Source organism: Pollachius pollachius, assembly GCF_949987615.1.
Source record: "Pollachius pollachius genome assembly, chromosome: 5".
In the NCBI taxonomy this organism is placed as follows: domain Eukaryota; kingdom Metazoa; phylum Chordata; class Actinopteri; order Gadiformes; family Gadidae; genus Pollachius; species Pollachius pollachius.
This window is the reverse complement of record NC_136938.1, coordinates 18,291,331-18,313,504: the sequence shown is the minus strand read 5'-3', so window position 1 is coordinate 18,313,504 and position 22,174 is coordinate 18,291,331. Positions and strand designations below refer to the sequence as shown.

General features: G+C 40.6%; 1 protein-coding gene across 2 annotated transcripts in view; it reads left to right on the top strand.

Moving 5' to 3' along the window:
- Nucleotides 1–911: 911 nt before the first annotated feature.
- dennd5a (DENN/MADD domain containing 5A) overlaps nucleotides 912–22,174 on the top strand; it is a 30,331-nt gene continuing 9,068 nt past the window's right edge. The window contains exons 1-12 of one of the 2 annotated variants that reach the window (XM_079736542.1): nucleotides 912–1,120; nucleotides 6,380–6,451; nucleotides 7,316–7,425; nucleotides 7,715–8,426; nucleotides 11,688–11,875; nucleotides 12,670–13,002; nucleotides 14,298–14,516; nucleotides 16,683–16,917; nucleotides 17,338–17,427; nucleotides 18,300–18,450; nucleotides 19,430–19,523; nucleotides 21,076–21,207. In XM_079736542.1, the coding sequence (XP_079592668.1) occupies nucleotides 1,021–1,120; nucleotides 6,380–6,451; nucleotides 7,316–7,425; nucleotides 7,715–8,426; nucleotides 11,688–11,875; nucleotides 12,670–13,002; nucleotides 14,298–14,516; nucleotides 16,683–16,917; nucleotides 17,338–17,427; nucleotides 18,300–18,450; nucleotides 19,430–19,523; nucleotides 21,076–21,207 (2,436 nt within the window). In that variant the 5' untranslated portion in view covers nucleotides 912–1,020. The remainder of the gene's footprint in view (nucleotides 1,121–6,379; nucleotides 6,452–7,315; nucleotides 7,426–7,714; nucleotides 8,427–11,687; nucleotides 11,876–12,669; nucleotides 13,003–14,297; nucleotides 14,517–16,682; nucleotides 16,918–17,337; nucleotides 17,428–18,299; nucleotides 18,451–19,429; nucleotides 19,524–21,075; nucleotides 21,208–22,174) is intronic. The other variant, XM_079736543.1, reaches the window with a different exon arrangement.

Genomic DNA, 22,174 nt, shown 5'->3' with positions numbered 1-22,174 from the left:
TGTGATAAACCCAGGAGAAATGTTACATGAACACTTATCATAATGGTATTTTAACCGTGTTTAAATATCCATTCAGCCTCACATGCATATGGGAGGCTTTAGCACCACCTAGTGATGACGAAATAATATATTAATTATTCTTTTATTTTAAGAACTGTCAATTACACATGACGAAATAATATATTGATTATTCATTTATTTTAAGAACTGTCAATTATTACATACAATTTAATTGTATGTAATTAACATATAATAGGCCATGTTTTCAGACAATCAATCGGTGAGTGGATAATAAAATAGAATACAGGCCTCATAGAATAAAATAGTATGGAATGTGATTCTGAGTAGGTAGAAAACCAGATAGAATAGCATTGGATAGAATAGAATATAACATAGAATAGGATTGGAGAGAATATAATAGAGCTGGTCAGCCGTGAGTGTAGATAAATATACTATTATATCCACTAAATATGAATATAAGTATGGATTGTGAATCTGAGTAGTAGACCAACAATATAATATAATATAATATAATATAATATAATATAATATAATATAATATAGTATAATATAATATAATATAACAGAATATAATATAATAGAACAGAATAGAGCGTTATGGAATGTTATTAGAGTAGTAGGCCCCCAATATATATATATAATACAATAGCGTAGAACAGACCATTTGTGTCATTTTACCCTCCAGATGTATTTAGCTAGTGACATACATAAGGTAAATATAACGTAATAACGTAATCTCTTTTGGGTACTAGCGCATTCCCAGTGCTCACACCAGAGATTAGGTGAGGTGTTGATCGGAATGTCAGCGGGTGAAGAAGGCACATGAACACATCTGTCGTGCTGCTGGTGGACCACAATGCATCACGACTGCTACACTCTGATTTCCGAGCTTCGCAGTAACACAGCATCTGTGATGGCTGAGGGAAATCACAGCGATATCATTTAATATGCGCCTTATTGAGAGCATAAGGTTAAGGGTGCCACCGGACCAGTCTCAAAATGACCACCGGCTTCAGCTCGAATTCCTGTCGGTTCGCAGATTATTTTGTGATCTGCGGACTCGATACCGAGAGCGGGTTGGAACCAGACGAACTGTCCGGTAAGTAACGTTAGCTATAAGGCAAAAAAGAAATGATGGTCAAGAACGATACTGATAGGTGGCTACTTCCATGTATATTTTAAACGGTGTATGTATTTGCTTTCATGAGCATTTCATTGTCAAACACGTTATTCAATGCGCATAGGCCCAAATCTTTACACAGCCTGTGTTTATTTTATGCTAGTTTGGGGTTGAACGGATTAACTGCTAGCCTCGGTGCGCTTTAACACCAACTGTCGAAGATTCAGATGCGCTTTACATTCGTTCGACATGTTTCCATGTAGGCATATAAGCAGTTAATTTGTTCCAACATACAACATACACACTGCTATTATGATACGACAAATATCTGGGCTTGTTAAACAGGTAACGTCTCTAGGGCTACATATAAACAACAACTCTCATTCTGTAGGGCTGCGCATTCGATGGTCAGGACTCCTTTCTGTTTGCAGCAAAACGCGTCTGTCCATCCATACAAATGCATGCCTACTAGCTAAAAAAAGGCATATTGTAGGTAAATGAACTGATATTATAATAAGTAAGTGTTTATACCTAATGTTAACATGTAGCCAAATAATATTTGGTTGTCAAAATAAAAAAAATTGGTTGTTTATTGTGTAATGATTTAGTCATAAACATTAGCCTGCTCATTATATTGGACTATCCAGAGTTTACTGAAAATATTATATCTGAATACATTTTACCTTGTTAATCAATGAAGATAACGAAAGGACATCTGTGAATTGTATTGATGTAGGCATTGTCGATGGCGTGTTCACCCTTGACACTAGTGACATGTTTTAATAGTTGGCCTCGTGCATCTGGACGTACCTGTGTCCGAGCGGACTGTTAGCGGATGCGCAAAAAAACGCCCATTCAATCAGGGTTGATTGGGATGTAGCCTACATTATTTATGTGGCTACATTAACTAAAACAAATAAAGAATAATATTGTATCGCTCATATCTAAATAGCTACTAAATAAACTTGGACAGTGCATTTGCATTGGTTAAATATTAAAGTTTCGCTTTATTCATTATTACATACAAAATATTTCCTTTTTTGTTGAAAAGATTGTTATTTATTTTTTAACATCGAAAGTTAATGCTAATAGGCCACCCCGAAACGTTTTCTCGAGAGAACAGAAACAAGAAACAGGTTGTGCAACATAGCATTGTAATTAACATTCTATGTTAAGTACAATGCTTTGGTAAGTCAGTACTGGTAGGTTTTGCATTTGTATTTTGGGCTATTTCGCTAAGATGTTTCTGGATATATTCAACGGCCCTGCTTAAAAAACCTCAATGGCTTCATCCTGGGTCTTTCATCTAAGGGGAGACCAATAACCTATTGTTTTTCAGTGTAACCTATTGTTGAACAGTGTATTAACATTAACAAGTAATTCAAATAGCCTACTGTTTGCGGTGTTGTGTGTGAGCCACATTATGTGTAGGCCTAACTCTAAATGTTAGAGCTAGATGCAAATAAGGGTATACCTGTTTTACAAAGGAGTAAAGAAGGTTGGTTTGTTGGAGAGGTCCCACTAACAAGAAACAAATCTTAGTTGTATACAGATATATTTATTTTTGATCTTATTGTTATAGATCAAAAACATAGTACATTATTAATTGCCAGTTGTTTTTGGAGGAGCTTTGGTGATGATACTGAGACATCTATCACATTATGTTAAAGAATGTATGTAAGTTTTAAATGCAGCCGTATAGGAAGTGGTTTTCTTTCACCAAAGGAAGTGGTCTTAAATGCAGAAACAAACATCACTACGTTCCCCTAAGGGGCCGTTCCCCTTAGGGGAATGCTTAGATCCCCTTAGGGGAATGACCACTCACTATTCTGCTATTTACAATATTCCAGTTTTCGCCTCCCCGTAATCAATAATGAATGTTTTTTTACACTTTAGCTGTGGATTTGAAAACCTATTCCCCAACACCAAACATCAACAACCCATAGACTTCATTGGTTAGCCGACTCTTTTAAAGAAAAAATCTGATAAGAGCAGAAGTTGGTTTTATATACGAACTCCTGGTCATAACACGAGTTATTGAAAGGAAGTAAAGCTCCCACATGCTTTATCTTCATTGTGCTTGCTGGCCGAGGGAGGCGTTTAGGGGATTCTGCATAGTAACAAAAAACGCAGTCAGGCCCCTTATTACGGTTTCAGTTTGCCTGTCCATTTGTCGTTGGCTCGGCAGGGGAATTTATTCTGTTATGGAGGAGGTCCCATCACACTGTTTCCATCGAAGAGCAGATCCATTTTGAAATTGGTCACAATGGATGTAAATGCATTTTTAGGTCACATAAAGCTAGCCTTAGCGTGTAAAAGTAATACAGAGAAACCAGATCAATGAATCAGGGGTTTGTCACATTGTATTCCGTTCAGCAAAAACACTCACAGCAAGTCTATTGTGGGTCATTGTTTGTTTTTGGAGCATTGGTGGTTGTGTCTGATAATAATTGACAAACAGATCATACAACATTACATCACGTTTTCGTCCACATTCTGAAATAGCACGTCTAGAACAAAACTGTAAAGGAAAATAAAGTCATATGTTATGGGGATATTTGATAGCATAGGAGCTGTCGTTGAAAGGGCCCCTTTACACCAGGTGCAAGTTGATTATCTGGATTGCTTGGTAGGGACCCCTTAGAGATTTAGATTACCTTTATGTAGGGGTGTTTATGTTGACAAGAATATTGCCAAATTTTGATTTATTGCTCGTTTTACTGTCCCTCCACTGACTCCCTCCACTGAAGCTGCCTTCTATGTTTGTATTCACTAAGTGTCTCCCGCCAGCGCAGAATGGTGACGAAAGTCGATCTTGAGATCCAGATGTGAATATCTGGATCGATTTAGGACCCTATAGGAAAGTGGCCGAAATCAGGATTAAAAAAATCTGGATCTGGATTTGTGCTGTTCACATTGTTCTTAAATTGGATTTGGGCCACTTTAAAGATAGCAGTAATGAAAAAAAATGGAGGAATGTGAGTTTTGGGATTCTTTGCATCCGCAATACCCGATTTTAAAAATAAAATTAAAAAATGCATCCAGAAATGTCAATGTAATCTCAGTGGAAACATTCAGACTCGCTAGGTTCTCAACTAGGTTAATTTCGGTTTAGCCACTTTCATATAAAAAACTATTGCGGATACTGAAAGACCTGTAGAAACCAAACCCCAATGTTAAACCGAAACGTTAAACCACACAAAGGAAAAAATAGAACAAAAGGTCATAACATTGTGCCAACATTTTTACAGAATCACAATTATTTATCAGAATTGCAATATCGTTTTGTCACTCTTTTTAATATCATATGATGAGATTAAGGCTGCAAACGTCAAATGAAACGAGAGCAGATGGAAGATAGTGTAGTCGAGCAAGGGTTATCAGAAGACAAGTTAATGCACAATGATCTACAACAAAAAATAATAGCTTTTTTCTAAGGCAGGAAAAATGAATAATAATGTAAGACATACAAGGTATATCCTTTCTGTAAAAAACTGTTCATCTATTCTCTTTTCTCTATCCTTGTTATTATGGGTTGCCTAGGAGGGTGTCAGAACTGTAGGTTGGCTCTGTAACACAAAATTAGCAAAAGAGATTAAAATAAATGCCTGCAGGAGATAAAGTACCATGTACTACCAAATTCTTAAGATTTTGTATGTGACCTCTCTGTCCATTGTTTTATGGCATTAACCTTTGAAGTGCATCAATCAGAAGCACATACAAACAAATATTAAATCAATCAAACTTAGATTTTCAAGAAAATACCAATGTTTATTGCAATGAACTTGTAGCAGGCTGGTTATTATCTAAATGTATGTCAGTTTTTACAAATGCTAGCATGTAGGTCATTAGCAATGTTATACTCTATATTCATACTAAACACGCTGGAGCATTTGAGGTTCATATAGGGACTTAATTTGATGACACGATTCTACTCCTTATCTACCTCCTGAGGTCATGGGGAATGGTCATGCTCAAACCAGCTCAATGTGACTAGCTATTACCAGTTGATGGGAAAGACAAGAGGATTGTGGGAGTCCGCATCACCTGCCCTTATTATTTCATCATCACTGAGTCATAGCATGCCGCGACACAACAAGCTTAAACAGGAAGATAAGCCCTGCCACAATCTACTGTTCTCCATCCAATGACATCCTTACATGAACACATTAGAAGGCATGATACCAGCTGAGAAGCCATATTGGGTGCTTTGATTTCCCCAGGAAAGACAAGGGGGATCATGAGGATTCACACTTGGGCTTAATCGGGTGGGTCGTGTGACAGCAGGGGCGAAGCAAGCCCAGTGATAACATGCCTTTCTCATCTCGTACAACTAACTGTTTATTTGTGTCTGGGTGTGGTATTGTTGATGAAGGGGAAGCACTCATCTTATGATCTCTGAATGTGACAACATTTACCCTGTAGACATCTTCATGTTGTAATTGTGTCATGTGAACTTCTAACTTTTGTGTGAGTTTTTGTTTTCAATTAAATTGTTTTCCTGTTTTCAATAACATAATTTCCTTACATATCAGTCAGAAATGTTAAATTGAAAAGGAAAATTGTATTGAAAATTTTACATTTACAATGTTACATCTCAATGGTAAGTGTCTCCAAAGAAGAGTCCATCATTCAGAAATCAGAAAATCTAACATCAAACCTTATAGGATCTTCACCCAATACGTGAACAAGCACAATATGGCTGATGCCACTTGCCATAGTTTGCATGGCGAGTGATTTCATTTAGCACATTAATGCCAATCTGAATTTTTGAATAACCAAATGATTAAAAGTCTTGATACTGCCTTAAAGGGGAACTGTCATGCTCAGCTATTTTCTATATAAGAGAGTACTGTTTAATACGTGTGGAAAAATGGCGGCCATAAACTCTTGTTTCCACGAGAATTAAAGTAGCAGAGAAGTTGGGCCATTGACATAATTTGTTCAGGATTTTCGTCCCCATTGGTCTGATCCTGAAAATGACTTTTGTTCAACACGCGCATGAACTAATACTCTCTTGACAGAACCCTGTATTAGAAACAGCACTTCACTAACCTACCCTTCAGGTTTTAGTCGGTGTCAAAGGGCAAAGTCAATACATCTGACCGCTATTCTCATTTTCAAACAAGGGCAGAGAACAAAATGTGTATTTAATTTCAAGCACACCTTCTGAGAAGCAGTGCACTAACCTTATAGGGACAACCTTTCATTAATACTCTTGTTTTATTTGTTGTGTAGCTTTATGCCAGTATATAGAGGCTACTAAATTCAGAGATGGGGCCAGAGGAAACTTGGCGGGTGCAGATGAAGGTAACCTCCCCCCCTTCCCCATTGCTCCCCCAATCTCTGCACAATCCCTCCTTATAAAACTTGGCTCAGCTTTTACCCTTCAACTTTAAATTTGACACACCCTTCTTCAATGGCACCCCGGCTTTTGTACTTAAACATTTTGAGTTTTCACGACTCCGCAATTCTGCTCCGGTGTGGGAACAAGCCTTTCCTCTCTTGCGCTCCAAATTGATTTTCCTCCTCTTCTGCCGTTGACCCCGCCTGCCTGTATTCCCCCCCTCCCCTCCCATCTTCCAGCAGCGGCGGAACATCGGGCCTATGTTTGACAATCACTGCTTCTGTTTCTTACACAACAACGCACCCGTACCGGGCAGCCTGCACTGGGTGCTGCTTGGTCAATATGTCCTCTCCCCTTACCCTCTGAATGACTTTTCATTCATGCCTTGGTGTGCGCATCACTTCTGCTTCAATCTGGGTTCAAATCTTCTTGAACGTTTTTCCTTTTTACTATTGCTTTTTTATTTTGCAATTAAAGCTGTCACGAAATGCATCAACCCTTTAGATATTAAAATGTCTTTGGTTTCGTAACGCATCTATATATGTACGTTTGGTCCTTTACTTTGATTAAATTGTGTTTTAAATATTTGGATTACTTATTATTTCATGATCTATTCTGGTGGATATTGTCATCTATTATATAGGGTGCAGTTGATGGCTTCATATGTTGTAATACTAGCTTTCTCCGAGAAATAAATCAAATGACTTCCTATTTCCCTGGAGGCGTGTTTTGCACTCAAAGCCTGCTTTTGACTGGACTTCCACATCTCTTTGACTCTGAACCCTTTCCTTCTTTTGTGTGTTCTTCTGGTTTTGGCCTTCCTCTAGGTGAGAACTTTGAGCAGAGTCCCCTGCGGAGAACCTTCAAGTCCAAAGTCTTAGCGCACTATCCAGAGAATGTGGAATGGAACCCATTTGACCAGGATGCAGTTGGCATGGTATAATATGCTGATTAATTTTCGTATTCTATGTGCAAAAACTATCATAATGACATCATGATCTTGATTACAATAGACAAAATCAACAGTGGCTCTACTGTTTAGTCTCACACAAATCTGTCATGGGCCATATTCACCTGTTGACCACATTGGTGCTCAACACTAGTTGTCGGAAGGATTCAGCATTCGATTCCACCACCTAGCTATGGTTAACAACCAAGATGGCCGTTAGTAAGGCCCATTGCTCCACAAAAAACAGCCTTTCTTTCCTTTTCCATCCCCCCCTCAGCTGTGTATGCCAAAGGGCCTGGCCTTTCGGACGCAGGTGGACACGCGGGAGCCCCAGTTCCACTCGTTCATCATCACGCGGGAGGACGGCTCTCGGACGTACGGCTTCGCCCTCACCTTCTTCGAGGAGGTGACCAGCAAGCAGATCTGCAGCGCCATGCAGACCCTCTACCACATGCACAACGCCGAGCAGTACGACATCCTGCACACGCCCGCCACCTCCCCGCAGGGGCCCGGGGACGCCGCGCCACGGCCCTTCCCGCCGCTGCCGCGCCAGCTCCCCAGGCCCCAGCCGACGCTCCAGGCCGCCCCTGCCATCTCCCGCCTGCAGCGCTTCAACTCGTACGACATCAGCCGCGACACGCTGTTTGTGTCAAAGTGCATCTGCCTGATCGCCCCCATGGCCTTCACCCAGGCCAGCAGGAAGGTGCTGCAGCAGCTCCACCTGGCCGTCACCGCCCCCAAGCCCCCGCCCCTGCCGCTGGAGAGCTACATCTACAACGTGCTCTACGAGGTGCCGCTGCCGCCGGCCGGACGCTCCCTCAAGTTCTCGGGCGTCTACGGGCCCGTGGTGTGCCAGAGGCCCAGCACGGCCGAGCTGCCCCTCTTTGACTTTGCCATGGCCGAGGTGTTTGACCTGCTGGGGGTGGAGAACGTGATCCAGCTGTTCACCTGCGCACTGCTGGAGATCCAGATACTGCTCTACTCCCAGCGTAAGTAAAGCAATTCTGACGATTTTTCTGTCACGAGATTTGTCCTTCAGATTAGAAAAAAAAGGGGGATAGGAATACAGTTATTATTGGGGTTGGAGCTAGAGCTTCAGTGAGGGGAGTTCATTTGTTGGAGACCAGGCTGACCTGAACCAATGCTGTTGAACTATAACATTGTGAGCGATGACAGTCATGTGATCAAACTGTTCAAAGCAAAAAAGCTTTAAATGTGTATATTACCTCCAATGAATTTATTGACTTGAGTTTCTTCAAGCACTTTTATCTTAAAATAATGTATATGACTATGCTTAGCATTAGGAGGCTCTAATGATTTTACTCATAATGATTTGGTAAATATACTGAAAATGTTAATAATTTCAATGGCAAATATTGCATTGGCTGGGCTGCTGCTCCTCTATTTATGGTGGCTATATACTTTTTTACGTATTTGCTTGGCAACATGATCTTAGGTTTGGATGGGACAGAAGAGTTTGCTGAAGATCCTCATTACCATCCAATCGACAGTCCCCTTTCACATGCATCTGCTGGAAAAGCAAAATGTAAAACATTTGGACAGACACTTATTGTCGACTGAATGTATAAGAAATCTCAGATTGCCCGAAGCAACTTGGTTACTTGGCACATGTTTGGTATGCTGAGAGCCACTCGTATCCATCACATTATGTAACCTGCTGAATAGAAGTGCTTAAAGAAGCACAACATGTATCCCAGCTTGTGCAAATGTTAAGAACCCTTCTCTCGCCGTAGGCTGCACCCACCGGATGTAACTCAAGTCGTGGCCATGTGTGATAGGGGGTTCCAGCTCTGTCTTGTGTGCTTTTAACCCTTGGGGAACACATGATGCTCGGCATCAGTGTGGTGTGAAGGGCTGTCTTTGTTAGCTCAGATGCCAGCTCTTATTTGTTTTTTGTGTTCGGCATTATTTTTCTTACCAACCTCATCATTCCTATGAATATACAGTATATCTTTCTCAAGACACGGGGAGAGTTACTAACCCTACTGGATAGCATGTGACTGTGCGGGGGTTGTTTGGGGATTCTGGCATAGTGGTTGGATCCATTACAGGGACAAGAAAAGGTAAATTGTTTACTGAGTGCCAGAGGCTTTAGGGGAGAGTTGGGGGAGGGGGGGGAGATGCGCTTAAGGGGGCAAAGCTATGGTGTTGCTTGGCAACCCCCTGGACGAGGAGGATGGCAGTGTTGCAGCATGGTTATTATTGGTTGTTGGTGACGTAACGCCCCTCCCCCGGACGCGGCTCATCACTGCAGCGTGTGTGAAGTGCACTTAAAGAGAGAGAGAGGCACGGGCATGCATGCAGCACGCACACACGCGCAAACGTACACGCACACACTGGGAAGAGAGAACTTATTTTGTGCTAAAAATTGCTCCTTATTTAGATAATATTCCCCAGCAGTTTCCCACAGTTGGTACATGATTGTAATATTATAATATTTTGTTAGTGTTCTAACAAGGCGTTCATACGGGAGTATCATACGGGTGTATCACAAACATTTTGTATGGTCCTTTTTGGAATGGATTTCGAATCAGTGGCCATCCGATTTGAATTCACTTCAGTGTGGATGACAAGGAGATTTAAATGCCTTGTTAATACAGGCAGGGCTTGTGTCTCTGTGGGTTTGTTTCAAATGTCTCTGGAGAGTCTTTCAATTCCTTGGCTCCTAGAGCTAATGATTCGTTATGTTTTTTTGTATCCCTGTTGTTAACAGCCCACACACACTGTGTGCAATCAATGAATTCAGCTCTAATTGAGCTGTTTCATCTAAATTCTATTCACTTGGATTCCCTACAATCTTTCCTCAACATACACATTCATGACCATAACCTCCACCATACAAACATGATGCATGTAGACTTTAATTCCTCTAAATTATAACTTGCATGTTATTTAGTTAATTACTGACTTACTACATTTTTTTAACCAATTACATCAGAGATGCTAAATGGTTTACCAAAAACTTTTCATTTAAAATGGTAAAATCTAACCGTACAACTGATTCTATTGACTCCTTTAAAAATAACTGAACTAGAAAGTATCTCATTAATAAAGCGCACTATCCATGAATCAATCCATGCAGGGTTTTATCTGGTCCTCATATATACCTATAGCTGTAGTTACAACACTGTAGAGGTTGCAGATGGGAAAACCTACATAGTGCTGGTTTAAGTTTTCTATTTATTGTGTTTTTCAGATTCTTTTTTGCAACACTTCTTTGCACGGAATTGCGTATTATTGGGCAATACACAATGTTCTCATTTGAATCCTGGCTTTGACAAATCCCATCTAATAAACTTTTCACTTGATTTATCTTGCAGCTATAAACACACCTGATAAGATAAACTGTGTTCCTACTATCACAATATTTATGCTCAGCTCAGGTCTGTCTGGCATACAATTTATTTCAACCCTGATGTGTCAGACAAGAATGATGAAGTCCCTGAATATTAACATTAAGCAGCAAGTTTGGCCACTCATTTGCATGTTTTATTTATACTACAACCATGTGTTTAGAAAGGAACTTAGTAGAAAGGAACTTACTATTGTGCTTAAGAAGTAGTAAAGAAGAACGCTGAATTAGTATTCTTGTCCGTATTCTGGGAATGGTGCTGTGACATGTTTGGGAGGGGGGATGAGGCCTGGCCGAGCGATAAGACTGCTGTGGAGCTCAAGAGGAAGGCCGAATGAAGCACTGGGATCTATTTTGGCACCATATCCCTGCAAAGGCCGCACTGCTGTTGGTATGGGGACTTTGGATAGAGACGAAATGCTGATCCAGAGGGCTAAACAGAGGTTAACATGGATGACGAACACTTGACATTGCTGTGACTACAACCCCATGAAGTCATAGCAAAAGACGTACGCCTTGCTCACTGACCTACATTCCTTCTCATATCTGTAGTTCAGTAATGAAATGTTAAAGTTCTCACGCTACTGAAATATACTTGTGGGGATCACGGCTGCCTTATTTCTAATAAAAAATAAAACAATGACAACAATATATAGTATAACACGATTTTGTTTTGTGTATGCTGTAATGAGGAAGATATTGAGAGCAATAGCGGGGTGTCTCCAAGATCCACACAAGATGCTCCACTGCAGAATAAAAGCACTGAGACTAGCTCGCACCCATACTAATTTCTGCTACCTGTGTGTTTGTGTGTGTACGTGTGTTTGTGCCTGTGTGTGCCTGTATGTGTGTGCGTTGTGCTCTGTGCTTGACACAGATTACCACAGGCTGATGGCGGTGGCAGAGAGCATCACAGCGTTGATGTTCCCGTTCCAGTGGCAGCACGTCTATGTGCCCATCCTGCCTGCCTCCCTCTTGCACTTCTTGGACGCTCCGGTGCCCTACCTTATGGGGCTCCACTCTAACGGACAAGATGACAGGACCAACCTGGAGCTGCCCCAGGAGGTACCGAACAACTCTCCAACTTGCATATGGTTCACTGGATAGATGATCAGCGGACCGGCCCATTGATCAATTCATACAGCAGAAAATGCTGCATGATCATTTTTCGAAACATTTTTTTTTCTTTACATTATTTGGCAGTAACCGCCATAAATATCGTAAAAATATGATTCTTATTTTGTACAGGAAGCAAAATTTTATGCTCTGTCTAAAATCATAAATTATTTATGATTTGAAACTAATGTCATTTTTACTGCTAACTCAGCCCTCTAGCAAGCCGTTGCATGCAGTACAAGCCTAGTAATGCAGTACACAAAATACGACTCATCAGTATAATGTGTGTCAACATTTCACATAAAGGAACTCTATCAATTGTCATCAGTTGTTATCAACTGTTGACCTTGTTAAGGCAGTTTGTACTGGTGCAAAGATGTTCCAATTATGCATTCACTCTGTTTGGAGAAAATTGCCTATTGATTTTCTTTTTCACTATAAGTGGAACAAAGTTCAATAGTGGGGTTTTCCTCTTCTATTATTTATTGTTCATATTGTAAATCCTATTTATTGTGTCGAATGTATTTTAAAAATGTACATCATCCTGGATCATCAGATCACAATCAGATCACTCTAAAAGAATACCTACTGTATAAGACACTAAACCAGAAATATACACACAATATACACATTCATCACAAGTGCAGGTTCCTGCATATGAGAACCTTTGTTTTATTTACCAGTGACGGTGTTGTCATGTGTTTTTTATACTTTTCATTAATGGTGCGGTTCCCCCATCTCAGGCCAACCTGTGTTTTGTGGACATTGACAACCATTTCATCGAGCTGCCGGAGGACCTGCCCCAGTTCCCCAACAAGCTGGAGTTCATCCAGGAGATCTCGGAGGTGCTTGTGTCCTTCGACATGGCCCCTGAGGGGAACCTCCTTCGCACCAGCGCCGCTCAGGCCAAATTCCTGGTGGGCGGAGGCGCGGGCTTCCGTGCCCCAGACATGTTCCCGGACAACCGCAACGCTAACCTGGCCAGCTCGCCCCTCAACTCCTACCTGCTGAGGGAGAACGAGACCATAGCCAGACTGCAGGCCTTGGTCAAGAGGACAGGATTGAGTCTGGATAAGGTGAGGATCATGCATCATGGCTGGCCAAAAGTGAACTAAGAGGGTGTTTGCATTAATGTGACCTCTTTGTCAGTGTCGTCCATGGAACGTCCTATAGACCATTCAAGGTAGAGTAAAGCACTTGCTTTTAGGGACCATCATTGGTTAAACCATGAGATGTCTTTCTCATGGAAACACTGATCACTTTACCGCTGAAGGATCTGCATGGTGGACTATTCATTGGACAAGGCCTGACAGAAACTTAGTCTTATCCGAAAGCATGTCGGTCATTAACATTGTGCAAATTGGATTATTTAGATTGTTAAAGTTTATATCTTTCAATTCATTTGTTTTTTTCCACACCGTATCGTCTATTCATATGAGGATGCTTCTTGGTGTTTTGATGGACATCTGCAATGGTGATCCTTTCAACGTTATCAGGACAATTGAAAGGAATGTATGTGCCGTGCCAGCTATCTCTTTGCTCCATAAATCAGAACAATAGACCTTCACATCCTTTCCCATGACCCTGCTACTCCTTCAGCTGCCTGCGCTAACAAGCCGATAAGATAACATGGGGGGGGGGCTCTCTTCATTCTAATAACCATCTAGGGCTATCTCTAAGAGGTTTACTATGTTATGATTACGATAGCTCGAAGCCCTCTTTTGAATGAGTATGTATATATTCAGGTGTGACTTGTTTTGTATTGTATTTTGTTTTGTCTCGTGTACTGTGTCTATGTACTTTGTTTAAACATGCACCTCTCTGTTTGAAAAATGTCTTTCGTCTTTGAGGTCAATTGAATTGTAGAGACTTGCAAATAAGTGTCAGTGCAGCGGAGTGTGACGGAAGTGCCAGTTAAAAGTCTCCAGCACTACCAGCACTCTAATCTCACTTCCAATTCAGCACCTTTAGTGGAAGAACGTTTAGATTTAGACTACTTATTATTTATAAAAGTCTGTTTATATTTGTTTTCATGAATTTTATATTATAGGGCAAAACTGAATATCTTCAGTTTTATATCTAGACAAAACAGACTCTAAACAATCTTTCACTCGATTTGTCTTCACATATAAACATGCCTGAAAAACAGTTTTTATACCCGATATATAATCATTTTACTCAGCAAAAGTTTGTCTTGCATACAATTTTTTATTATCAGTTCAAAACTGTTTCAGACAAAAATGATGATGATGTTTTCTGTCTATGAATAATGTCATGATGTGTTGTTGTTGTTGTTAACCACCTGGACGTGACGGAAGACACCAGCCGTAACAAGGACTTCATGATACGTGTTGTCGTTGTTTTTGTGTAGCAACTGGACGTGAGGGAAGACACCAGCAGTAACAAGGACTCCAGAGTGCAGTGCGACCAGGAAGAGCTGCTGATGCACCAGATCAACATCCAGGTGCGTGAGGTGTTTGCCAACCGCTTCACGCAGATGTTTGCAGACTACGAGGTGTTTGTCATCCAGCCCAGCCAGGACAAGGAGTCCTGGTTCACCAATCGAGACCAGATGCAGAACTTTGACAAGGTAAGATCGTCCTCTGTTGAATTGACCCTTGATGAGCATATCAGGCTTTACCTTCAACACTTAAGTTGTGATGCTCCACAGCTCCACATTAATAGTATGAAGCAGGCCTGGACTGTTTTCAGTACCCTAAAATAGTGAAACAAACAACACAGCTGGCAGAGCCTAAAATAATACATTTTTCGCACCGTGGCCATTTTTCAAAAATAAATAAAATGGTACAAATGACTTCCTAAAACACGTCTAGGCGTCATTAGCAACCACTGAAAGCCCTTCTCTTTTCTTATAGCTAGAAGTGAAAAATAAAATAGAAAATAGAAGTAAGAGGTTAAGAAGAGGAAACAAAGCAGCACGTACATATACATTTAATGAGTGATATACAGTGTATAGAGTTCAAGTAGCATGGGATTCAATCAAAACAGTCATTGATTGAAGCGTTGATTTTATTTGGTGCAAAATATGAGACATGTGAGACTGTGCTTATCATTTCAACAACCACTCTTTTATGTTTGGTGTTCTGATTTCCAGTTTCTTATTTTGATTCTATGTAGGCGGAGGTGACACGAGCAAGAAAATACTCAATCTATAATTTTTCTATCTATCTATAATCGATCTAATGTTCTATCGTTCTATACATCTCTAATCTATCTATCGTTCTATCTATTTATAATCTTAAATTGTTCTATAATCAAAAGGCCTAATCAATCAATCTATCTACCTATTTATAATCAATCTATCTATAATCGATCTAATGTTCTATCGTTCTATAGATCTCTAATCTATCCATCGTTCTATCTATCTATAATCTGAAATTGTTCTATAATCTATATCTAAATGCCTAATCAATTATCTACTAGGGCTGAAAGATTAATCAAATCCAAATTGAAATCACGATGTAATAGAACGCGGTACGCAAATCGCAAGGGCTGCGATATTTTGTTGTTGTTGTGATTTGTTACCGTTACTGACTGGAGATCAGTAAGATTTATATTTATTTTTCTTTTACAATTAAATAGTTAAATAAAGATGTTATATAAATTCATCTCAACCCATCGGCCTGGCCTAAAGGAAAGAGCAGTTTATATGTTGACTGCTTCGAATGTTGTGATGGTCATAGTAAAGAATGATTTATTACTTTTTTAGTGAATAATACAGAACATAAGGAACTTAATAAATAAAATAATGGCATATTAAAGCGCAATCGTAATATTGTTCAAAATAATCGCAATTAGATAATTTCCCCAAATCGTTCAGCCCTACTATCTACCTATTTCTAACTTTAATCTATTGATCTACAGGCCTTATTTTTCATTCCAACCATATCTGTCTTTCTATATTTAATTTTTCTTTCCACCTTCAATTGTATTCTATTCTACATTTCCAACAACCCACGCAAAACTCACTTTCACTTTACACGCACACGTTACTAAAGTAACTAAAACCAGCAAGCGATTTACTATAACACTCGGGACATTTATAAGATATGCTATGGGACTTTCCGAAAGCATACTGTATGTATGTTTGTATGTACAAATTATATTGACACATATTGTATCAATATGTGTCCGTCTCCTTTTTTCACTTTGAGCACTTGTTGTTGAAGCCCACTTTATAAAGTTTGATTGGTGTCCATTAATAGTGCATGAATATCATGATCTAATATAGTCTTTACCTTTGTACTGGTTATGACATCCAAAACTTTTTCTAGGGTCTTAGGAGGCATGCTAATTATAGAGCCAGTCTTTTTGTTAAGTTAGTTTATTCTTTTTCTGTTGCTGACTGAGGTTGTTAACACAGCACACAGCATCAAAAACAGTTACCTTTGAGGTTAGCCTTCCTGAGGAAAGATAACCTGGTTTAAGCCTTTTCAACACTTTCCTATTATCCTTGTCTATAAAGATACCCAGGTATCTGTAGTAGACCACTTCAACTTGGTTACCTTTGATCAAGTCAGATTCATGTACCTTAGGATCATTCAATCAACTATTTATGTTTTATATAATGTCCAGATTCGGGAAGGTAACCTCACACCAGTGAACCAACCCATCCACCTCATTTTCAAATAGAACATGCGTTGGGTGTAGTCCTTATTGAGCTGTGCACTCGAACGCCATTCTCATTTGCATGCACTATCACTAATCTGTTCCGTCTGTGATGCGGTCCCCCCAGGCTTCCTTCCTCTCCGACCAGCCTGAGCCCTATCTGCCCTTCCTGTCCCGCTTCCTGGAGACCCAGATGTTTGCTTCCTTCATCGATGGCAAAATCCTCTGCCACGACGAGGAGGACAAGGAGCACTCGCTGCGGGTGTTTGACGCCCGCGTGGACAAGATCCGCATGCTGAACGTCCGCACCCCCACCCTGCGCACCTCCATGTACCAGAGGTGTACCAACATCGAAGAAGCGGGTGAGCCAAACAAATGGATGCACGGTCTGCGATTGACCGCAGAAAAAGCATTGTGAAGTATATAGTACGGCTGAACGATTAATCGAATTCAAACGATTCATCAAATCTTTTTACAATTCAATAGTTAAATAGATATGTTATAATTTCAATTCATGCGTCAATTCATCTCAACACATAGGCCTGGCCTAAAGGGCGGTTTATATGTTGACTGCTTCCAATGATGTGTTGGTCATACTGTAGAAGGATTTATTGCTTGTTTACTGGTGAATAATACAGAACATAATGATCTTTTAAAAGAAAAATCAAAGTCGAAATAATCGCAATTAGATTATATCCCCAAATCGTTCATCCCTAGTATACAGAGGAGGTGTCACGATGCACAGCCTATTCTTGTGAATGAATGGACTGTTCTTGTTTCAGACAACCTGCTTAAAAAGCGATGTGAAAAACTGGATTTTGTGGCCCCTGGACCACACGCCATTGACCAAGGCGATGACGAAGCCCCCATTAGTAATAATTTGTTCAAATTATCCCTTTAATATCACTTGGTGTCAGGGCCCTTGGGGGTGCTTGCTATGCGTTGTTGGTAAAACACTCACAGATGCCTTTAATTCCAAATAGGATTATCTAGCTAGCCTAGCAAAGCTGAGGCTGCTTCACGTCTCATCTCATTCTTTGTAAGGGAGCAGAATCTTTGTGCCTGTTTTAAACTAACGACACTTAATACCCATAATACTATTAACCGCTTTTAATGTTGGCATTCAGTCTGGGCGTTTGTTTTGCAATAGCATGCAGTTAGCTGTTAACTGGGAAATATGAAACACAGTTTTATGCAGTGTGTTTCTGTAGCATTGAGCATATTGTATGATGTTGCAAACACTGGTTAGAGCTGGATTCATAGCAGTTGAATATAATTCTTAAATGGTGACACCACATGCATGTTATCCTCCTAGCACCACATTGCATTCCATACTTTGTTATGGGTGTGCTTTCTTTCCAATTGTGTTTTTTCTGTCTTCACTGCTGACTACTGATTGACTGAACAATCACTGATGATTAATCTATTTGTATATATAAACATATTATTACAATACGCACAGACACACATACGTGTGTGTGTGTGTATATATATATATATATATATATATATATATATATATACACACACATACACAATTGAGCTCAAACCACGCTCATAGATAATACTATTTGCCCTATGTTTTCCTTCAACCCCTTTACATAAGTCAAAAGTTTCCCTTTTTTCCGTTGGTGAAATAATCGTTGAAAACCACCTGATATAGTTCCAACAAGAGAGACGTGTGGGCTCGGCCTTGTGATTTTCCCCACTCACCGACCCCGGCCCCCTCCCTCGTGTCCCCCAGAGAAGGCTATCGAGATGAGGGTGACCAAGATGGATCACACGGCCCTGCACCCCCACCTGCTGGACATGAGGATCGGCCAGGGCCGCTACCAACAAGGCTTCTTCCCCCGCCTGCAGTCTGATGTGCTCTCCGCCGGACCCACCAGCAACAAGTGACTGCCCCACTATAGTAACACATCTCAACGATTGTTGGATTGGGTCATGGTCAGTGTGCGAAATACGGGGCACTTGACTCGTGAGACCCCCTGAAAGGATGTGTGGTGTCGTAGTGACAAGTGTCAAGTAGCAAGAAGAGTTAAGAAAACGATGTTTACTGCGAATGATAAGCGTCAGCATAGACTTCTCAGAATCTTCTTCTGCCCGTCTTAACACGGATCACTCTCTTCATAACTTTCTGCAGTGCCTCCTAGTGGCACAACACAACGTCGTTACAACCTGTGCATATGCGAGATAATTACTTGAACGGATTCATTTATTCATTGCAATCATGGCAAAAAGAAAACGATAGGCGATGCGTGCATGATTCCCCCCCCGCCCCCCCGTTTCAAACTGGGTATTTCGCACACTGGTAATGTTCCATATAAATATATAGATATAGCTAAATTTGTTACTATCTATAAATATTGATATATATTTATGTATAAATGTATATATATTTTTATACATATATATATATATATATAGAGAGAGAGAGAGAGAGAGAGAGAGAGAGAGAACTGAATCTGTCCACAATCAATCAGGGGTGCAAACTTCGTTCTTTCACCTTTTTGCAAAAGTTGCCGTTTTCAATTCAAAATAGCTCATCATACAGTTGCAAAATAAATATTATTTATTTAGCATGAGGGAGGGGGGGCTATTTCTCAAAGTAATCTGCAAGGGGATGTGTTTGCCATTGCAGTGTTTGGCTTCAGCACTTTATGAGCTATAAGCCATCTTTCAATACTGCATAAATAAGGCACTGATTCCTGTTTGAAGGTGTTATTCTAACTGGCTCGTTGAAATTTGAAATCGCTAAAACCGCCTGTCAGCTCAACTCACCTACAATTGCCTTTGGAGTTTTGCCGATGCAGTTGCTTGTCGCTAATGCGTGGGTCAGTGCATCTTGGCTGACTGCAGTGCTTTGTGCTGTAGGTGGGCCAAGAGGAGCGCCCCAGCCCAGTGGAGGAGAAGGGATCGGCAGAAGCAGCATGCAGAGCACCTCTATTTAGATAATGACCAGAGAGAGGTGAGCCAACCCTTTTATACTGAGCACACTGCACTTGTGTGTGCTCTGCTTTTCTGACCACACTTTGCTCTCCTTTGGAAAGACTTTGCAGACCACGTGTGCAATTCTTGTAACCCATCTTTAACCAATCTCTGAGTACCATGCATTTGTTTGGCAAGACTTGTAGTGCACGTTTGCAATTATTTCAACCAATCTTTAACCAATTTCTGTGTTTATTTGTTTAATTCTTTGGGTTTTCAGTGTCCTGTGACTTACTCATCCCCGTTTCTTACATTGTCTCTCTCTCAGACACATACGTGCATACACAAAAACACACGCACTCAGCATGCAGAGTGTCTGTTTCCAGAGCTGCAGCTCCTGCTGTTTCTTGACTGCTACTGGCTCTCTCAGGCCTACAAGCCCTGTCTAAAGGCTGTCTCTGTGGATGTGGTATGTGACAGGTGTCGGTCTGGCCTGTTTCCACATGGCCCCTCCCCCCCCCACCCAACACTTTGCTCTTTCCCTCCTGCCTCTCACTCCATCGCTAGGTTTACCTTACCTTAAACCCTATCCCTCTCACACCTTATTAACTTGGCTGGCACTGCGGAGAAATCTGGATTTTTACAGTTTTGTAGTTAGTAGGTTGGCATCGGGCCAAAAATAAAGCTTGGGCCCACCAGTCCCCACTGGCAAATACCGACCCCAAACTGGCCAAAACATGTTTTTGCTAATTAGCATGTAGATAAAAATCCCCCAAAAAATCGGAGTGCTATGTATGCTGACTAACCAGCTGAACTGTTTTCACATTAGCATTGTGAACACTTGACTTACTTGCAGCGTGCTGATTGCAGACACGCACACGCACAACTGCACACGCACATGCATATGCTATATGCACATTTACATGCACATACAAAGTCAACTTTACAAACTACAAACTACTAATAACCAGAATAATATTCATGGCTATTGCTATTTTGAATATGTTTGAACATGAAAAATAGAATTTATGAACTGGCATATTGCCATTGTGACATCAAAAGAAATATGTAGCTCATAAAATGTCAACCTGCTGTCTGATTACCAGGTCTAAGGCCCGTCGGGCTGCAGAGCTCTAGAATGAAAATGAGAGAAAGACAGAAGATTGCTGATGTACTAGACTCTGTATGCATCAATCATTAGAGTCTCTCACGGGACTTCCATGGGAATAATAGCTTGCTGCTTTGTCCAATAGGAAATTACAGAAAAGCCTGCGCGGCCCATTACACTACTGCAGTGCAGAACACACTGTAGCTGCTACATTTCCAGATGCTGGTCTTAATAAAAGTTTATTACTCAGAATAATTTCCCTTGAAATTATCCTATTTATCCTATCCTATCCTTACTTTTCACACTGTGCGCTGTACTGTGGCTTCCCCGACTACCGGTATTCATATGAACCTGTGTACCTCCCTTCGTGTGTTTTCCAAATTTGCTTGCCAAGTGATTTCCTATTTCAATTGTCTCAGTATTTCTTGATTTTTCTGTTGATCATTTTCCTGTGCTATCTCGCTCTCTCCACCGCCATCATCAGAAGTACATCCAGGAGGCCAGGAACCTGGGAACCACGATCAGACAGCCCAAACTGTCCAACCTCTCCCCTTCCGTCATTGCTCATACCAATTGGAAATTTGTAGAGGGACTGCTTAAGGAGTGCAGAAACAAGGTTTGGGCCTATTCCCATTCAGCATGCAAGACCACACTGTGTTGCTTCGGTCATACATATTTTTACCTGGGTAAATAAGAAAACTTTATAGGTGTTTACTAAGGGTGTAACGATTCACTGATACGAATCGGTATCCGGTTGGATTAACACAGATGCGACAACATCGATACTTGGGCCCCTGAATGGATTAAAAATGACAAAGAATCTGTCGATGCACCGATTTAAACGTTGCGAATCTGTCAAGAGAAGCTTTAGCCTGATATCAAGACAGCATTGTCAACTATTTTTAATTCCATTGCCATACGGATCCGGAAAATGAAACTTAAGGAAGTGGGTGGATCCGTGTGTGTTTGTTGGTGTATGTTTGCTTACGCGTCTACGTGCGCGCCCTCCTTCTCGCACACTCGTACTCGTACACTCTTGTGAGTGTACGAAAAACAGCTCTATGTCCGTAAACAGTGAAACGATTTTCAGTGCACCGGCGAATCTGAAATCAAACGTGTGGAAGTCTTTTGGTTCTTATAAGAAGGAGGGGAATATTCACAAAAGCTTCGCTATTTTTTTAAATTGTGTAGGACAGTGATCAAGTCTATAAAATAAACAAATAAATAGACTTGTAGTTCTAAATTTCTAAATATGTCTTCAATTTGTTCCCCATGCCATAAAGAAATAAATATAAAAACCTAAGATTCCATGGTCCCTATACCATATATATGTCTGAAAGTAGGAAATGTCTCTTTTATAGAAGGCTTATTTTAATTAATAGAAAATTAATGTTAACGTTAAACGAATATTAACTGTACCGGATTGATTCATATCTCATCAAATCGCACAGGATCATTAGAACATTGAATCGAATCGCATCGTTCCATATCTAAATGTATCGTCTCCGAATCGTATCGTAGCACATGTATCTAGATACGTATCAGATCGTCCTATAAAGGAGAGATGCACACCCCTAGTGTTT